The sequence below is a fragment of the Gekko japonicus genome, unplaced genomic scaffold (assembly GCF_001447785.1).
Source record: "Gekko japonicus isolate JY-2015 unplaced genomic scaffold, Gekko_japonicus_V1.1 scaffold1475, whole genome shotgun sequence".
Lineage (NCBI taxonomy): Eukaryota > Metazoa > Chordata > Lepidosauria > Squamata > Gekkonidae > Gekko > Gekko japonicus.
The window spans coordinates 296,865-312,064 of record NW_015166464.1 but is presented as its reverse complement, the minus strand read 5'-3'; the positions used below and the strand labels follow the sequence as shown (position 1 = coordinate 312,064).

The 15,200-nt window shown below is 47.5% G+C and overlaps 1 protein-coding gene across 1 annotated transcript in view; it reads left to right on the top strand.

Annotated features, from left to right (window-relative positions):
• Positions 1-15,200, top strand: part of SLC43A3 (solute carrier family 43 member 3) — a 56,769-nt gene that overhangs the window by 31,870 nt on the left and 9,699 nt on the right. Inside the window, exons 7-11 of the mRNA XM_015412086.1 lie at positions 119-258; positions 2,024-2,172; positions 4,340-4,525; positions 5,236-5,355; positions 5,443-5,629. Coding sequence (XP_015267572.1) covers positions 119-258; positions 2,024-2,172; positions 4,340-4,525; positions 5,236-5,355; positions 5,443-5,629 — 782 coding nt within the window. The remainder of the gene's footprint in view (positions 1-118; positions 259-2,023; positions 2,173-4,339; positions 4,526-5,235; positions 5,356-5,442; positions 5,630-15,200) is intronic.

Sequence of the window (15,200 nt, the reverse complement as noted above, 5' to 3'; positions counted from 1 at the left end):
TGTCTGCTCTGCTGCTGCTTTTAATGACAAATAAAATTCACTGTCTGAGGCTGCTACGGCCAGGCTGCTTTTCGGACGGCAGCCTCAGGTGCCTCAGACGTCTGCGGTTTACCCACAGCTGCTGTATGAGCGAGGCCTGAAGCTGAACGCCATGTTCCTCTTCATCTCTGCCTGCAGTGCCTGGCACCTGGTCCGTACTTTCTTCCTGATGCCACGCCACCATATTCCTTACCCACTGCCTCCAGGATATACGTATGGGTAAGTGGCACTTGTCTTGTCCCTGTGTCTCATATTCAACTGCCTCTTCTCTAAAATCCTCACTTCCCCCTGTCCGTTTCCCTCCTTTTTTTGACTACTATAGTGCCACTTTGGAGCTCAGTGATCTAAATATATCTCTCAAATGTTTAATGTTAGTGTTTTTAAATAAGACCCAGTTTTCTAAATGCTTCTTCAAGTGGGGTCTATAAATGCTAGGCCTGAGGGTTGCTAACTTTTCAGCTGGCTTCTGTTTCTTGGCTTTAACAGCAGTGAGACATGCAGCCATTAACAGCTGGTGTTTATCTTCATGTTGTGGAAAATGTAACCTGGTTATCTTTAAAAACACAAGACTGACCAAGCCATTTTTGTGGTCAATTGACAATCATAGTTCCACACCTTTTTTTACACATTTCCCCCCCTATGGGCACCTTCCACCAGCACCATTCCAAGGCCAGTTTCAGAAGTCTAATCCAAAGGGCTGAGGTGCCAGTTTGTGGCATCTTCAAAAATACCTAAATATAAGAGGAAACCTCATCGCATTCTCTGAATTGATTTGGGGAAAATAGCCTCCTCTGCCACCCTACACTGGAACCCTTGTTTTAATCAGCCTGCAGATAGAATCATAGAATCACACAGAGTGGGAAGGGGCCACACAGACCACCCAGGCCAACCCCCTGAGCCCAGTGCAGGACCAGCCTCAAGCACCCCTGACAAATATTCCTCCAGCCTCTTCTTGAAAGCTGCCAGTGAAGGGGAGGTAAACACCTCCCCAGGCAGCTGATTCCACCCTTGAACCACTCTGACCATGAAAATCATTTTTCCTAATATCCAGCCGATACCTTTCTGCATGTAACTTAAACCCGTTGCTTCGGGTTCTCTCCTCTGCTGCCAACTGGAACAGCTCCTGGCCCTCCTCCAGCCTTTCAGATATTTAAAGGGAGCCATCATGTCCCCCCTCAATCTCCTCTTCTCCAAACTAAACGTTCCCAAGGCCCAGTTTAGGCAGCTATTGTGAACAACGGATCATTCTTCCAAATAAATGTGCAGAAAATTGAAACCCAAATTGGTTTTTAAATCATGTCATTATTTGAAAAGTATTTGTGCAACCAAAATGTAAATTGAAGATTTTTTCTTAAGGAATGAGAGAGTAAGGCATAGAGAGGGTGGTTGTTAGTTCAGACATCATTATATATGTTGTTTGCAGTTAAGGAACATTATTTTTCAAGCTAGTTACTTTCATGTTTGAATATCTATAGTTTATGTATTCTGTGGAAATGTCTTTTGATTTGGTTTTGTGTACGTGTGCAGGGCTCTTTTTGTAGAAAAAGCCCAGCAGGAACTCATTAGCATAATAGGCCACACCTAACAGCAGAAACTCATTAGCATATTAACCACACCCCAACAACACAGTTCATTAGCATATTAGGCCACACCCCATGTCTTCCCTTGACTTGCCCAGGTGCCCCACGGCTGTGGGATGCCTGGCAAGCCGGCCCTTAAATGCCTCTCTGATCTTTCCAGGCCCCCCTGGCCCACCCGCTTCGGAGTTGCTCGGGGGGGGTCGCTCTCCACGCCCTCCCTCTGTAGCCACACACCCAGAGGTTTTGGCTGTAGTGGGTGTGGCCAACTCTGAAGCCAGCCAGAACTCCGTTCCTGTGCGTTCCTGCCCAAAAATAGCCCTGTACATGTGTAAATGTCCTGCTTTAAGCTGTTTGTAAGTGGGGGAATATGGGAAAGATGTCAGTTATTTTCCCTGTGTCTACAGAGTCAGTTGTCAGAGGAGGTCCCGTTCATATCGCACTTATGAGGAACAGCGTAGCCCTAAGCGCTCCGATGAGGACGAAGGGCCTGGCTCAGATGCTGACTCAGTGCATGGAGAGGAACATCTCACCCCCAAAGTGATTGCAGGCAAAGGTACAAATAATCTCCAAGATGTAGAGATTGAGGCCCAAAGCAGATGAGATGCAGGGAGTTGCATGAAGAATTCCCCAAGTGTTTGCTTCCTTTTTAAAAAGCAGGTATGGAAGGACCCGGTTTGGACTGGGGCTGTTATAGGGGGTGAGGGCTGGTTTAAGCCTTCCTCTCACGTTGTTTCTCCAACCTGAAACCGCTCTGTGGAAGTGCCCTTTGGAATGAAGATGTTGATCCTTACACAGGTCTTGATCAGAACCTGTATGTTTTCCTCAAAGAGGCAAATTGTGACTGCAGGATTGTTTAAGGAAAGAAAGGCTTCAGCTCGCCCTTTTGCCTGTGCTGTGGTCCTATATACCTGGTTTTTAAAAACAAAGACATTGTCCCATGCAACTCTCAGCATCTCTCCTCTTGTGGGCCATCTTGGTCATATTTAACTCTGTTCTTGCAAGATAACCTTCTGGCATTTGTCGTTTTAGGAGACTTCTTATGGGTGGGAGGTTGATGGAGCCGTGAGAAATATCACCTACTGGGGAATTTGTACATTGTATAAATGGCCTTTATATGTGAGCGTGTACCTGTGAATGTGCACAGTTGCATGTACACTCATAAAGGTTTTGTTCATGACGCATCACTCCTGGCTCCAACATTGCCTTTTAATCAGCCTGAGTGGGTTTAGCAGGGTTTGCCTCCTGTCTATTTCTTGCTGTGTAGACAAGGCGGAGATTCATTACCACCAGCTTCAAGCATCATGCTAGTTCTTCTTCATCCCGAGAGAGCCACGAGGAGCATGGAGCAGTCCAGGAGAGGCCATTCCTCAGAGCGGCCAGAGTAGCTTCCTTTGCCTTTGGGAAGCGGGGGGGGGGCACTAGGCGGGAAGAAAGGAAATCCATTCCTATTAAATCCTCTCTGTGTGTGAAATCTAGCTCTCAGTATTGCTTGAGCTGTGCTGAGATGTCATGATCAGTGTTCCCTCTAAGCTGAGTTAGTGTGAGCTAGCGCACAGTTTTTTAGCCTCTGGCTCACACACGTTCATCTTAGCTCAGGAAGGATGGGGCTCCAGATCAAACCAATTTGTGCAGTAGCCAAATCGCTCGCTCGCAACTTTGATATGCCAGTAGCTCACGAAGTAGGATTTTTGCTCACAAGACTCCACAGCTTAGAGGGAACATTGGTCATGATAACATAAGTTGTGTTAACTGTATTTTTTGCGCAACCCCCAGTTAGTTCAAACTCCAGCTTTGTCCATAGGCTTCTGTCTAGACATTTGATTGCATTCTCTCCACTTTTGTCTTCAGAAATAATGTAACTAGATGGGAGCCCTGAGCCTCCACTCTCCCTTTCCGCCCTGCCATTTCACCACATTCTTTAACCTTTCTTTGTCTCTGGAATAAATGTGTAAAGAAACCCTGGCCATAGATCGGTCTCCACTCCAGGGAGAGTCTTGGGCTGGTAGGAGCCACGGCCTGGCCGTTTCCCCTCCCAGTGGCCTGCTGCAGTGTTTGTTGTTAGCCCTGGTCTGGAGGTCTGAGGGGTAAGCAGGACTTAAGACGTTTACCCTTCCCCCCCCCCAGCCGTCAGTATTGCCCACGACTTGAAAACACCCCCGTCTGCTTTGTGTCCTTCCCCTGTGATGCTGCCCCTCCCTTCTCTCCACCCGCCGCCTGGCTAGGGTTGCCAAGTCTGGGTTGGAAAATACCTGGAGACTTTGGGGGTGGAGCCAGGAGAGGGTGTGGTTTGGGGAGGGGAGGGGCCTCAGCACAGTACAATGCCACAGAGTCCACCCTTCAAAGCAGCCATTTTCTCCAGGGGAGCTGATCTCTGTCAGCTGGGGATCAGTTGTAAAGGTGGGAGATCCCCAGGCCCCACCTGGAGGCTGGCAGCCCTACGCCTGGCTCCTGTTGTAGTATGAAATCCAGACTCTGACATCCTCCATACCTATAGGAGTGTATTTAGGTATGCAATAGTAAAGGATCCCCAGTGCAAAATTAGTGTCCCTGAAGGTGCATAATAATCAAAATTCTTAGCAGTAAGATACTTCGGACTGTTTCCTTTTACTTCGTTAGTTTTCATGACACATGCTGGTTTTGAAATCATTTCTGCTGGCACCGTTAATAAAAGGATATGATAAATCCCGCTTCAACTCTCACCCATCCCGTCTTTTCTCTAGGGAATCCTGGGGCTCCCTCCCACAGCCAGGAGCCAGCCGCCGTTATACCCTTCTGGAGCTGTGTCTGCTCCAAGCTGTTCTTCTGGCACCTGGTGTGGCTGTCGGTGATGCAGCTGCGCCATTATCTTTTCATCGGCACCCTGAACCCCATGCTGGAGCAGTTGGCTGGTCAAGACCCCGCACTGGGTACCGAGAGGAGGGGGGAACAGTTGGGTGGGAAGGGAGCTACGAGTGGGACACGAGGAACAACTTTTCACTGTAAGGGCAGTTTAGTGGTGGAGTCGGTTGTCCAGGGGTGTTGTGGGTTCTCCCTCCTTGGAGATGTTTTTGTGGAGGTTGGACAAAGATTTGTCAGGAATGATTTAGGTCCTCCTGCAGGGTGCAGGGGGATGGACTGGATGGTCTTTTGGCCCCTTTTAACTTTTTAATTCCGCAATCTAACAGAATCCAGTGTAGACACAGAGGTTAGTAGGATGGATAAGTTAGCTTTAAAAGGGATTGCACATGTAACTAGATGGCATGTAACTAGATGACAGTGTCATAGATGCAACAAACATGAAGTTGAGCAAACGTCAGAGGACGGCAGAAGACGGGAAGGCCTGGCATGATCTGGTCCGTGGGGTCGCAGAGAGTCAGACTCGACTGTGCGACTGATCAGCAACAAACATGTAAATATGGTTGTTACTGATCAGGGCAAAGGTTGGTGCACTGAACCAGGAGAGTCTGGGAATAAAAGAGGTAACTATGTCAGGCCTGTAACTGATCAGGAGTACAGACTTCAAGCCCTTCTGACCTAGTTTTAAAATCTAATATGGGTTTTAAGTATGGATATCTCAGCAGATTTTTTTTTTGGCAGGACTTCACTGTTGTGTCCTCTTAACTCTTTTGGTTGACAGTGAGCAGCTACACCAATGCCTTTGCCTTCACTCAGCTCTGTGGAGTCCTTTGTGCCCCCTGGAATGGACTTATCCTTGATCGTCACAAGCATGGAAAGAAAAAGGAGGGGAGTTCTCATGGTATGTCCTTTGTGAGCTGTGGGTGGTTTTCATCCCTCCTCTGGGTGCCTTGATCTTTCACTGGCTGTGTTTTTGTCTTCGACTCAGGGGTGCTGGACTCTCTCGCAGACCTGCATTCTTGTGTGCTCTCTCTGGCCATCACAGTCCTGCAGTGCGTGGCGTTCTCCATTTGTGCCTCCATCCCAGTGCTGCCTGTGCAATATGCCACCTTCATTCTGCAGGTTCTGAGCCGTTCCTTTCTCTATGGAGGCAATGCTGCCTTTCTAGCTGTCGCGTGAGTAATGGGCTTCTTAATGAAAAGTGGGGGGTGGGAGGGAATCAGACATGGGGAACAGAGAAGGGGGGGGGACCAAAAACGAAGAGGAGGTGTGTGCTGCTCATGATGTAGCTGCACACATTTGAAATAATTTGGTTTCAAACTTGTTGTCAGAATCGGACCTATGATTGTTTGGGGTCAGTCTGGATACTCACTGGTGTTCTGATGTACATAGTTTAATGCCTGCTTGCTTGCATATTATCCTAAATGCTTTACCTTTGTATTCTCACACTGGCTTATTGTTCCCATGCTGATTATAACACCTGCTAGCTATGAATCAACTATACTGTAAAGTCCTCCTCTGACATTCCCAGGATGGAGAGTAGTTGAAACAGGCTTGGTTGTCTATTGTAGATAGTGCGCTTGGTACACTTAAATGAAATCCTCTTCCACATTGGCCAGAAGATTGTTCGCTTCTCATGATGTCTTTTGGCCAGGCAGGAAGCCTGTTTGATAAACATTCTCACAGTATTAATTGTACTTTATTAACCTGTCTCTGTCACATGTAACTGTGACGTATGAATGTAGGCTGCACCAAAGTTCTCATAAGAGCTCAACTTGTATTATCTGCCATTACTGTCAAAGCCTCTGATTCACCTGCAACTTTCCTGATTGCTAATAAAATCCATAAACGGACTTATTGCGTCTGAGAGTTACTGCAGAGTCTTACACTTGTTTCCAGTTGAGGTTAGTGACCTTTTCTCCAAATGAACCATGGGAATTGTTTTGAAGAAGAAGAAGAAGAGATTGGATTTATACCCCCCCTTCACTACCCAAAGGTGTCTCAGAGTGGCTTACAAACTCCTTTCCCCTCCCCACAACAGACACCCTGTGAGGTAGGCGGGGCTCAGAGAGCTCTTGACAGAAACTGCTCTTTTTCAAGGACAGCTCTTATCAGAACTACGGCTTGCCCAAGGTCATCCAGCCAGGTGCAAGTGGAGGAGTGGGGAATCAAACCCAGTTCTCCCAGATTAGAGTCCGCGCGCTTAACCACTACACCAAACTGGCTCTGAGAGAACTAAGAATCTTTTGTCCCTTCAGAGAATTGCCATTTCCAAGAGTTCCTTCGGTGATAGCTGAATTAACATGCTGCATGTCTAAATAGTCACGTCTTAGCCAGCTTCACGGATGCAAGGACTCGGGGGGGGGGGTAGTTCAGGGAAGAAAGGGAGCAGGACACCAAAATGGTCATCCTAGAGGCCTCTGAACCATCACAGAAGCCTCTAGGACAGGCATCATTTCATGCAGGAGGCAGGGGGAAAATGAAAAAGGGTTGCTGGATGCTTCCTGCCGGCCATCAGTGGATTTACATGCAGGAGCATGTGCAGTAGGTGTTGTGAGGCTGTCAGGATGCTGCTGAATCATTAAAAAAAACCAGTCATCACCAGTGGCATCCTCCTCAGCCCTGGTCCTTTCTGACTTTTTTACATCCGAGACAGCTAATGAACTCTCAGATTTCTCTCCATATGCATGAGGCACGATAAACATTCTGCAGATGTTCTAAGAGCTTCTGCTTTCCCAGCCTTTGGCAAAGTCTTCCCACCCAAAGTAAGAGCGCCTCCCTCAGTTCCTTTGTTACCACTGTGGAGGAAGGACTTCTCTCCCTTTCTGTATTCAGTTATAACAATTAGAAGTTTATAAGAAGTATTCTGTCTGCTCACATCTCGTTATTCTGGTCACCCTGCAAGAACTGGGCCTTCCGGTGAACCTGAAGAAGCCAGTTGTCAGCTAGGCCTCCTGCCTGGCTGTCATGTAGATGGGGGGGGGGGATGCTTTGGAATGCTGAGTTTTGTTTCTGCTGTGCCTACACTGGATTTATTATCTGTCTTCTGTGTTATATGCCATTTTTTATATATATAAATATATTTATTTTTTTTTATGCTTTAAAGACAAACACACACATAGAACAATAACACACATATATCCTCACATCAATTAACCTTCTCAACACATCGCATTGTCCAAATAATTTGATTATACATAAATATTTTATCAGCCCAGTCTAATACAAGAATTTTTTTAATGCATCACCCAGTATCCTCACCGTTTATTCTAATCTAATATCTCTGGTTTCCTGCAGTTACTCCATTTAACAAACTCACTTATCATTACATCCTCCCCTAGTTTCTTGTTCTATTCCTTCATTCTAATTAATTTTTTTAAGTTATTATAACAACCCACTATAAACTCAGCTACCATCTCCAAATAAATCATCACCTGCAAATTTATTCTTCTTTACTGTGTCCTTATTTTTATAAGCCCAAACCTAAATATCAACAAAAATTTCTTTAAGTAATATAATAAATATTCCTCTTATCCACATTAATATAGCTTTCCAGTTAACTTACATTTTATCAGCGAAAGGCTACCAACACCAAAATCATATCCTTGCAAAAACCTACATATAAGCACTTCTCAGCCATTCCTATCCCACTACCAACTCAATTCTTAGTCATTTCATGATTGCTAGCTGCCACTCCAATCTCAGAGCTACATTCCATATCAAAATCAGTTTTTATTACCCTATAACATAACAACTAAACTTAAACAATTTAAACTAACTACTTATAATGCCTACAATCCTTTTTATACTGCTATAACAGAAGAAAAACTTCAAATACAGACACTAGTTATAAATTTGCCCTCTAATCTTATATTGCAACCATTGTTCTAATCCATGACTTCATTAACCAAATATTTTCACATAACAAAATAACAAGCACCCTGATCTTAAACCATTTCACTCAAAATGTATCACTCAAATCCAGCGAGCATGATTCAGTAAACAAATCCATTCATATAACAAAATAACAAGCACCCTGCTCTTCAAGCATTTTACTCATAAAAGTATTTCTGATATCACTCATTTCCAGCTAGCTTATAGTAAAGTATCCAAAATACGCCTTGAGTCCACGTTCTGTCCTTGCATTGCAACCATCTTTTCAAATTCTTAACATCAATAAGCAAGGGGGACTTAATTGGCAACAGCTGGCATATAACAATCCTTACAATAACACTGACTTCAATTTCCTTTTTATCTTGGTTTCTTCCATTTTCTTCCAAGTGTCGCAGATTTTTATACTCTTTTAAGTTTCTTTCCAGGGTTCCCTTCCCATATTCATTTGGCTTCCAGTTTGGGTATTTGGAGCCCTTGGACTTCATCCCATCCTTCTTTAATTTTTTCCTTCTTGTTAATCTCCTCTTTTTCCTCCAGAGAGGTTCCACCAAAACTTTCTTCCTCTTTAATAATTTCAGACTACCCTGATTCTCGCCCACACATTCACGAATATCCACCTCTTGCAGCTCCTCTTCTATGCATACAGATTGGATAACATAAATCTCTCTCTCTTGCTCTACCTCCTGGACTTCACCCCGCCTCTGCACCCCTTCCGTTTGTTCTTCATTATCCTTCTCCTCTAAGTTTACACCTGGAAAGTTTTTCAGGACATTCTTACAAACCTCTTTGCATGCTTGCTTCACTGCCTCTTCGCATGCTTGCTTCACTTTTTCTATCAATGATTTTTGAAATTGATCCCCTATAGACTCATCAGTCCTTATACCTTGATCTGTATCCTCATTAGTGTCCACCGCCTCCATTTTCTTTTTCTTCAGACACGTAGCTCAATTAAACATGTTCAATATAGAGTTTTCAATAAACTACCGACATAACTCCAACAAAAAAGTCATACTCGTAATAGTAGAAGCTTTCAGCAGAAACAATAGTTTTTTCTTACCCCCGTCACTTTTCATCGCTCTTAATTCCCAAGACTGATTTAAACGGCCGTTTCTCCATACAACAGGGACTGTTCACAGGGGGTATAACAATCCATTCTCCTCGTTTTCGTCCGGGCTCTGCACCAAATAGAATCTTCAATGTGATGTGTCAATTCTTTATCGAAATAGTTAAAAACAATGGCTGGCCACGACTAGTGCAGGAACATGGCGACCATGCCTGCTGCCCTTCTCCGCTCCTGCTTCAGGGCGATGCGTTCACACCCGTGGATTGCCACATGCACGAGTGGCCGCATCAAGCCCCTTGCCACCCCACCTCCCCTCGGGAGGTTGGGTGTTGCCCCCGTAGTCCCGGCAGTCAGCAAAAACAAGCGAAGTGGTTGCGGGGGTTTCAGAGCGCTCCAAAACGCTCCCGCTCATCGTGCCGTACCGGAAGTGATCCTGTGTTATATGACCTTGAGTGCCTGCTGTAGTCTTTCTCCTGGGAAATATTACCTGTTACTTTGACGGGCTTCTGCCGGCTACCTGATTGGCTGGGGGCCATTAGGGGACCCCTTTGAGTTATGTGTATCTATTATGCTTCATGTGCTGCCTCTTTAGTTCTGACACGGAACACTTAAGATACCTGTAGCCTTACTGCCTCAATACACTTGACTTCTCTGAATGAACATTGTTGGGAACTGATTGCCTCAGGAGTCTGACAGAGTGTCAGAAATCACTATAGCTCCCTTACCTCGCACACTCAATGGCTGGTGAAGAAGAAGGGGACATCCCGGTGTCAACCACTGAGGAGACCAAACCGAGGACTACGACTCTGTCCCTGACGGCAACGGAGCCCAGGGACCTCAGGGCAAAACCCAGAGTCTCGTGGGCCCATTTGCCCACCTGGACTGAGGAGAGCTGGGCGCTGACGCCTGATCCTCGCAGGATTCCATTTGAGTGGCGGTACAGAAGTACTCTCCAAGAGGATTTATACTACCTTCCCATGCTGGAGGAAGTGGACCTAAAGCATGTGCAGCGTGAGTTCCATGAGGAAAATGAGGAACTGCGACAGGAGATGCATGAGATGATTCTGGACCTCCCTAGGATCATCACCACAGTCGTCCAACACAAGATGTGTGGCAGAGCTTCGGATGGGGGTGGAAGACCAGGCCAAGGGCCGCCAGCGCCACCTGTGCCACCCACACCTCTGGCCCAAGTGCCCCCCACTCCGGCCCCACTGGGGCAAGTGCGGCTGGGCCAGGTACCCCCAGGGCAGGTTCCCCCGGGAGTACCCCCTGCAGGTCCCACTCCAGTCACCCCACCACCAAGACCAGTCCAGTACCGAGAACTACTGTTCTCCACATTTGACGATAGCCCAGAGAAGTTGGTGTTCTCCCTGCTGCAGGCATGCAAGTTTCTCCAAGACTGGGGTCCTACCTTCGCTTCAGATGAGCAAAGAGTGGACTACATCGGTTTGCACCTGAGGGACTGGGCAGCCAACTGGTTCATGGGCCTATATAATATTCAAGGCCCCGAGCTACATAACATCAGTGCTTTCATGTGGGTGTTGAGGAGACAGTTTGAATACCCTATGGAGCTGAAGAAAGCCTGAACCAGACTGCGCTACCTCCACCAGGGAAACTGGTCGGTGTGGGAGTATTCTGACGAGTTCAAGACATACACCGCAAAGGTGCAGGAGTGGCCCAAAGAAGTGCTAATCGAGCACTACCGAGCAGGTCTGAATTATGCCCTGCTGGTACAGGACTTGGGACACGGAAATCCCCTGACCCTCAGTGGGTGGATCAGAGAAGCCAGCGAGGCTGAGAACAGAGCTGCCTTGATTAAGCTGTGCCAACCGAAGGGGGCTCTTAAAGTCCCAGGACCCGATGCAAAACGACAGCGTGCCAAACCCCAGATCCGGTGTGGGACCAGAGGATGAGACAAGGTGTGTGCCTGAGATGTAGTGAGCCAGGGCATCTCGCCGCTAACTGCCCAACCAATCTCATCCCTAGAGCGGAAAGACCTCCAGAACGGGGCCACCAGTGAAGCAAGGGGCATCGCGCAGCAAACCACTGAGAGCCCTCCAGGCTGACATGGGGGGAGGACCCAATGGAGCCTCGTCAAGTGGAAAACAAGCCAACCAGCTGCAGGGAAAGGCTGGGACCTGCTGTAAGGGGTGCAAACCAGCAGGTCCAAAAGTAGCTAGCACCACGTTCGGTGAGCAACACCCCTCCCCTATTTTTTGTGACTGTGTTGGTTATAAACCCCAAGTAAGAGTGAGGGCTTTAGTTGACTGCGGGTGTGCCAGAGACTTAATAAGCCCGGCTATAGTCACGGGGTTTGGGGTCCCAGTGCAAACCCTCCCTAAGCCATTAATATTTACCCAGATGGATGGCTCCGCCATGAAAGAGGCTTGCAAAGACCATAAATATTTGTTCAGGGGAGTGCTGGTTTATCTGGACAATATTTTATTATATACCAAAGACAAATATTCTCATGTGCAGCTTCTAAGGGATGTCTTGAAAACTCTTCACCAACACAAGCTGTTTGTGAAACTGTCTAAATGTGAATTTCACAAAGAGGAGCCGGACTTTCTAGGCTATAGGATTTCAGGAAAAGGGCTGGGAATGGACCCTGCTAAAATTAAGGATGTGTTGGGATGGCAGTTTCACAAATTTCTACTGCCTGTTAATTCCCAAATTCGCCCAGGTAACATTGCCCCTAACCGATGTGTTGAAAACCAAGGGAAGGGGGCTGGACTGTAAAAAGCAGCACTTCATTGATCAGGTTCATAAATACCCCAGGAGCACCAGCGAGCCCAAAAGGCATCAGCAAATACTCAAACTGTCCCAGTGGGGAATTAAAGGCAGTCTTGTGCTCATCTCCTTCATGAATGCGCACTCTGAAATAAGCCTCCCGCAAATCCGCTTAGTGAAGATGCGCCCTTTTACGGCCTCGGCCAGCAAGTCTTTGATTAACGGTATGGGATAGGCATTTGACAATGAGATGGCATTCAACCCCTGGTAATCCGTGCACAGCCTTAACCCCCCATCCTTCTTCTTGCAGAAAAGTACTGGAGCTGCAAAAGGGGAAGTGGCTGGACAGATGAACCGCTTAGCCAAGTTCCTCCTTCTCTGCCACGCTCATTTAATACAATTTTCCCTTCGGGAGTTTATGGCCCGAGAGAATTTCAATAGCAAAGCCAGTGTTCCTATTGGAGGGGAAGTTCATCAGCCTCTGTCTCTTCAAACACTTTTTACAAGTCTCTGTTCCCAGAGGAATCTGTCTTAACTCTTCCCTGGCCAGGCACACCCGTTCAGGCACTGGTGGTGGCTCCCCCCCCACACACACACACTCCGGACTTTGGGTGCTGGGAATGCCTAGATAATGTAACCGCTAGTTGCAGGTGCGGGGGGGTTGTTGGGCGGTCTTATGAGCAGGTTTGGATCTTTGGCAGGCTGAATGAGAATACTGATTGGGTAGTTTGGCTTAGGGGGAATGTCTTGCATGTAGTATAGGGTCGGTCCTGACACCTGGGTGTCAGTTCTGACACAGAATCTGTCCATGCTCGGAATCTTTCTACTTCTCAATAAACAAATTTGGCTCAACTATAAGAGTGTTGTGAGAGTGATTGCATCTGAGACTTGACACGCAGGCTATTGCAGAAGTGTTCTCCCCTCTCCAACACAGCTGCCAGAAGTGGGGTTTTTTTTATTATTCCCAGGACATTCTCAAGACACTGCTTTGGTAGTCCTGATGGGCAAACCTCAGTGTTGGGATCCCATTTGGGTCTCTCCCTACCCATGTTCCCCCGGTAACAGACCCGTAGGCATGGGGGGCCATGGGGTACTGCTCTCTCCCAAATATCCCCTGCCCCCTCCCTGGCCTTGCCTCTCCTGGTCCCCCCTCCCCCCAGGCAGCCACAGCACAGAGCAACCCCTTCCCACCTGAAGGCTAGCTCCAACTCACACGAGGGGGCAACGCAGTCCTGTGAGGAGCCATAGCTGCTCAGCCCAGCTCGTGCTTCATCACACACACAAACACACCTGAGCGAGATTTGAGAGAAAAATAAAAAACAGTCTACAGAAATTCTCCAAAACAAGCGGCATCACAGAAACTAAGTACAGTTGGATCTTAACTAAGAAGAGTAGGCACGTAATCTTCCCCTATCTAGCACTTTTACCACTTTTGGTTTCTATCTGTTTTGCTGCCAGGGCCAGGAAGTCCGCCACCCGTTTGGTGACTGAGGAGCGTTTGTCGGTTAACAAAGGTTCTATCCATTTATTTAACATACGATTGGGGGCTGGGAGAAACGGTTTAATCAAGCAGCATCGGTGGGGAGTGAGCAACTGGCAATCTAATAGAAAATGTTGTAAAGAATCTGGTTCTTTGCCGCACCCGCACAGTCTCTGTTCGTAAGGGATACCCTTGTACCTGCCAGAAACCACGAATGAGGGGAATATATTGAACCTGGCCAACATAAAAGCTCGGCGTTGGCAATGATTTATTAAATTTGAAAAATACTGAAGCATACAGTTTTGGGGAAGGGGAAGGCCCAGAAATCAAGTTGAACAGGTGCCCTTTGCTCCAGCGATTATTAATTGAGAATCAATAGCTAGTATTCTTTTAATCATTTGAAATATGTATGATTCGTTGGAGTTTGTCAGTGAGTCTAAGTCAGTACTGAGTGACTTGATTTTGCCGAGTACTAACCTAAACCATTTGGGCATGGTTACCTGCATGAAAGGATCTGCGGGTAAGAGCGAAATCAGACTGTTGGGTGGGGAGTGAAAATAGAGATGAAGCCAGTATTTGATTGTGGTGGTCCAAACTCTAGATTCTACTATTTATTTATTTATTTATTTAATTTCATTTATACCCCGCCCTCCCCGCATGCGGGCTCAGGGCGGCTTACAACCATAAGGCACAAAGGTGCAATAAAATACAATAAAAGCACAATATAAAACAATTTACACATGGGAACACCCAAGGATCCCACGTGACTAGACAACCCTCTCTCCAGTATTGCACAACCCTATCCATTCAGGGGGAGGTTACTGTGGCCCCCTGATATTATTAGCCACTTGACCTCCGGTGGTGCTGTAGAAATGGTCCTCGTTGATGGTAGTAGTGGCGGCGGCGGCTCCTATTCAAAAGCCTGGCGGAAGAGCTCTGTCTTACAGGCCCTGCGGAACTGCATCAGGTCCCGCAGGGCCCTGATCTCTTCCGGGAGCTCATTCCACCAGATAGGAGCCGCCACCGAGAAGGACCTGGCCCTAGTGGCCGCAAGCCTGGCCTCTTTCGGGCCCGGGATCGCAAGACGATGTAGCGACCCCGACCGAAGTGCTCTTTGGGATCTATGTGGGGGAAGGCGGTCCCTCAGGTATGCTGGACCCTGGCCATGTAGGGCTTTAAAGGTAACGACCAGCACTTTGAAGCGAATCCGGTATGCTATAGGCAGCCAGTGCAGCGCTTTGAGCACAGGCTGGATGTGGTCCCATTTCGAGACACCAGCAACCAGCCTGGCCGCCGCATTCTGCACTAGCTGCAGCCTCCGAATCAGCGACAAAGGCAGCCCCATGTAGAGAGCGTTGCAGTAGTCTAGCCTTGAGGTGACCGTCGCGTGGATCACTGTGGCTAGGTCTTCGCGGCTGAGAAAGGGGACCAACTGCCGCACCAGCCGAAGGTGGTAAAAGGCCGCTTTGGCAGTGGCTGCTACCTGGGCCTCCATCGATAAGGTGGAGTCCAGGAGCACTCCCAAACTCCTAACCTCCGAAGCTGGCACCAACGGTGCCCCATCGAAGGCCGGGAGCGG